The sequence below is a fragment of the Mya arenaria genome, chromosome 8 (genome assembly GCF_026914265.1).
Source record: "Mya arenaria isolate MELC-2E11 chromosome 8, ASM2691426v1".
Classification (NCBI taxonomy): domain Eukaryota; kingdom Metazoa; phylum Mollusca; class Bivalvia; order Myida; family Myidae; genus Mya; species Mya arenaria.
In genome coordinates, this window is record NC_069129.1 from 39119264 (window position 1) to 39123955 (window position 4692).

General features: G+C 38.3%; 1 protein-coding gene across 1 annotated transcript; it reads right to left on the reverse strand.

The window, feature by feature from the left end:
* Positions 1-272: 272 nt before the first annotated feature.
* On the reverse strand, positions 273-2254 carry LOC128243410 (uncharacterized). The gene is made up of 2 exons (XM_052961186.1): positions 1809-2254; positions 273-1398 (listed from the first exon to the last, which is right to left on the reverse strand). Exons 1-2 carry the CDS (start codon positions 2082-2084, stop codon positions 850-852), a joined length of 825 nt encoding a protein of 274 aa, XP_052817146.1. The 5' UTR covers positions 2085-2254; the 3' UTR covers positions 273-849.
* Between the last annotated feature and the right edge of the window lie 2438 nt (positions 2255-4692).

The following is a 4692-nucleotide window of genomic DNA, read 5'->3' on the forward strand; positions in this document are numbered from 1 at the left end:
TGTCAAAACGTTCAATCTGTGAGAGTGCAGCTTTAAGACAATGTCACCTATTTCAAAGACAAAACGATAGCATGGAATAAACCAGTTTTAACTGATTTTTCATGTTTATAGGATATTTTCATCTTTAGAAATATGATTGTGTGTCGTACAATATATATATAACGTACAATATATATATATATATAACGGGTCCGAAGTTTGTCATTATCCCCCTTTTCAGCAAATGCATGCCTTATTAAAAAGTCTGATTTCGAAGAAAACAAACAACTATATCGTTTTTGTGTTCTTTTATTTTTGCAGAACGCACGACTTAAATACAAGCCGACGCCTACAGTATAGAGAACATCGGTAACATTATAAGAATAAAATTTACATCCAAGCTTAACTGGGTCTTCCTTGTAACATGTACAATGGATTTCTTCTAAATCTGTGTCGATAAAACATGCAAATCCGTTATTCTTTGGTTTCCAATAATGTATAACATTAACACAATCATGCAAAATAAAAACAGACCAGTTTTCAAAGCCAGAACAGCTTGATATGTAAACTAGGTAGAATTTAACTGCCAGCAGAATGCATGAAACGAAACATGCATTGTAACTTGTAAAACGATTAATAAGTGTATACACATATAAAAAGTTACTCTGTTCGTAAATGAAAAGCGGTAATGATTTATTGTAAATGTAGACTACAGTCAATGTAAGAGTTGTATAACAAATATCACAACATCTAGCATAAGTACAGGGACATACATTAACATGCATACAAAAATATATAAATGAAGTTAAACTAACAAAGGTGCCTTTTATACAGATTATGTCTAAACTACATTCCATGCTAGAACTGCCGTCATCTTGACAAAAGCTCCTCAAAGTTTTCTGGTAACGCCGAGCCGACATTAATGAACAGGCTCTTAAGGACATTAAGCTCCTTAGAGAGCAAGTCGACTTTCTTTTGCAAGCGTTCGTTTTCGTTTGTGAGCTGGTTGACTCTTGTTTCAGTCTCCCCCTGTCGAAGTTTTGCCTTTTCACGACTTTTACGCACAGCAACATTGTTTCGTGCACGTTTATCGAAGTACTCCGTTGTATTTTTCGGTGGCTCACGTTTCCTGGGCCGTATCGGACCGTTTGCTGACGGTTTTCGTCCTGGTTTTCGGCACTCGTAAACCAGTGGTTCCTTCGATGAGCCACTAGAACGGCTAGATGTTGTCGAAGCCGGAGACCAGCAGCTTCGACTGTCCACTTCCGAGTGGACTGGCGATAGTGGCAGTGAGGCGGCATGGCAATCGGCGAAACCCAGATCCTCGGATTTAATCGTAAGGATCGGGCGGCCGTTGGTAGTGCTGGTCACCTCGTCTGGGTTAGTCATGCAGACTTTTTGCACGGTTTCTGGTACAAACTGAAAATGGAAAAATAGGAAACATTAAAATAATGTCTTTATCGCAGTTATGTAATGGTTTATGTTTTAGAGATGTGAAGGAGAGAAGCAAATGTATATTATCACCGTATGATATCTTACAGGTTTAGCACTTCAGGTATTCAAGCAAATGCCAATGCTGCTTCTCTTGTAAATAACCAAATAAAGTAGTGTTGTAAATTGTCAACTCGGGTCTATCAACGCATTGGCGAAAGAATGTGATAGGAGTGTACCTTTTGTTGTTATAATAATGTCCTATAATATAACCCTGGCCACAAGTGGATTATTTATAGTTGTTTTGACGACACATTAGCCCAGTTACACATCGCTTTGTTTAAAAGTTTATAATAACGATATATAATAGCGATTTACAAATTAAAATTGATATTTACCTTCGATATATCGAGGAAATCCGAGTTTGTGCTAGCGGGGATGTGGCCCTCAACAATGTCAAGGTCGCTAGACGACAGATAATTGTCCAAAATTAGCGGCCCCTCGCCGGATTCCAGGGCGATTAATTCGTGAAGATCCACAACGTTTTCCAGTGTTGGATCTAACGTATCACTCTGCTGAATCTCGTCTCTGAAGATGAACACGGGATGGTTCAGTTTTTGCACAAAGTCGCTATCAGGAAGCCCCTCTTCATACATTCGTGGAGATTCCATCATTGGTGAATTTCCTGGGGTGCTGCTTGATTGGCATGATGATTCAATCAAAGAGTCCGCAAAATTGAAATTCTCCAGACCTGCGGTTATAGGGATACCACTTATAGAAAACAGCGTGACTTTTAGTTTTCCTTTTACTTTAAGTTAAGTTGTCAGTTTAGCTTGATATTTCGCAATGCGGGTGAAAGAGAGGTTTGCCGTATTTATACACATTTGTCTGTTGATTTTACGTCACATATTACTACGCACACGGATATTAATAGAATTTCAGTGATAGATCGAAAAATATTCCTAGACAGCAATAAATAAATCATAATAGTTATAAGTATTTCATAATTTTAAGTTACCATAAGTGTTACCATGGCAGGAAACGTTTCAATGCAGGCTTTTCCATGAACTATTTGAAAGAAAATAGTTCATTACGTCAATTGTTACTAAAATTATCTTATGAGGTAATGGAAAATTGTTCGTTTGTACTAAAAATAGTATTTAGTAATCTACAAGTGCTCCCCTACAACGATTCGCATTGACGTCACAGTGATATTCCTAGAAGTGGGTCATTACCACCACATGACTGTGCTACGCGGTAACAGTGTTTGGGTTAGTTTGCGGCCGGCCACTGGGGGAATTTTAATATCAAGCCTTTGAGCGAATTTCTCCGCAAAAACATAATGAGCAAAATTCATATAGAGAAACAATCGACTGATTTTAAATTGCCTACAAATTATTGATGACACGTCATAGTTATTGTCTCAGGCAATCACATACCATGTACAAGTATCAATCGATTTTTCGCGTAGCGCTTTATGCCTCGTGCTTTTATGAATGAAACACTAGCCAACCAATATTGACATAGTTTCTCACCCTTGTTAAATTCATGTGACTGAATCAATAATAGTACAAAAATAGTCGTACTAGATGCTGAAAATAGATTATTGTAGCTATACAACCAAATATTTGGGTACATGTACATACATACAACAATAAAAGCTGATTAAATTAAGGTCAAATATGTTTCGATATGACGTACTGTTGTAACTTTTCATATTCACATGATCGACGGATTTCCATTCCAGCCCAAAATGAATCGAGCCCGAAAATTTCATCAACGCGCATTGCCCATTTGTGTGTGTGTGGGGGGGGGGGGGGGGCGATTTCACAATCTCTTGGGTGAGAGTCGGACAACTACACCACTATACCACTCTCAAGTTAGTTATAGAGTTTCTAGCTGTGGTAGAGAAGATGAAGTGGATCTCATTTTTCACTATTTTTTATTGAATTTTGTGAAAGTATCTACTGTGCTGTCAATTGTGCTGTCAATTGTTCTGTCAACAAGCAGATTTTCCCAGATATGTTGTGAAACTTGTACTCGAAAGCATACTCCAACATACATTAAAAAACGTGATTTGTGGATTGTATGGTCCAACAATGCTCTCCCTATGAATCCGGAATAGCTTTATCGTAATTTTGGGATTTTCGTGGACACCTTGGCTGTGCCTTGTGTATTTGGCAAGTATAGGTGAAGGGAGCCAACTCTAATATTAAAAACGTGTTTAAAACATATAAACGTATAATAATGGTTGCTGATTTCTGCCAGTTCGTGCATTAATTCGCCTTTTCGCGGCGAAACTGCGCCAAGTTACAGGAAGAAAATTCGAAAATGTACCAAGAGGTGGGGCGAAAATGCGCCAGCTCAAGCGAAAAGGCATCGTTTTTATTATTTCGCATTTTCGCCCCATTAATTATTTTCCCCGCGAAAAGGCAAAAACACGTTATGGTCAGATTTACATACGGGACAGCACTATTTCAACGAACAGAACCCCATACCCTCGTATTTTTATTTTAAACAATCACTGCAGTGCTAGAAGGTTCCGGGTAAAATCCCCAACCCTTTTCATACCGGTAAACACTAACAATTGGTACCACTTGCTCCCTTTCCTCATGACCGGCCTTACAGGAAAGTACTTGGACGTTTGGAATGATCAGAACATGTTAAAACCGTGGAAATTTGTATCCCATGTATCCATGCATGTACACCGTGCATGTTAGAAACAATAAGTCTATCCGAAAAGAACAAGTTAAGGGTATCGCACCAGATCTCCTTGTATCTCATATATAGTTAAGTTAATTTTAAGCGTATCGCGGCATTCCTTTTTGACTTTAAGAAACATAAACTTCACTGGTTCATTTTGTTGAGCATCCGAGTCCTACTCATTTCTTTCTGCCTGAAGACCCATTATTCTTAAACATATGCATCAGCAAGGGCATTGTTTTAAACAGGTCCATAAAACTAGGGACTCTTAGGCCTTTGCAAAGGACCAATGATTTAATGTGGGATGCATTAAAGCAGATTAACCTACTGATCACTTGCGACCAGTTCATATCGGGACAATGTGAGTGGAATATATGAACGGACAAGGAACAACACTACGTTTGGATTTTATATTAAAGGTTCTTTAACAAGATCACTATATCATGAACAACACCGGGGATGAACAAAAAAGTCACGTGACCACAAATGCAAACGCAAGTAGTATTTTTGCTCGATTGATCGTCAATCCAGGTAAGTTTCTTATCGATATGTCTGTTATACGCGAGAGTTCGTTAAAGT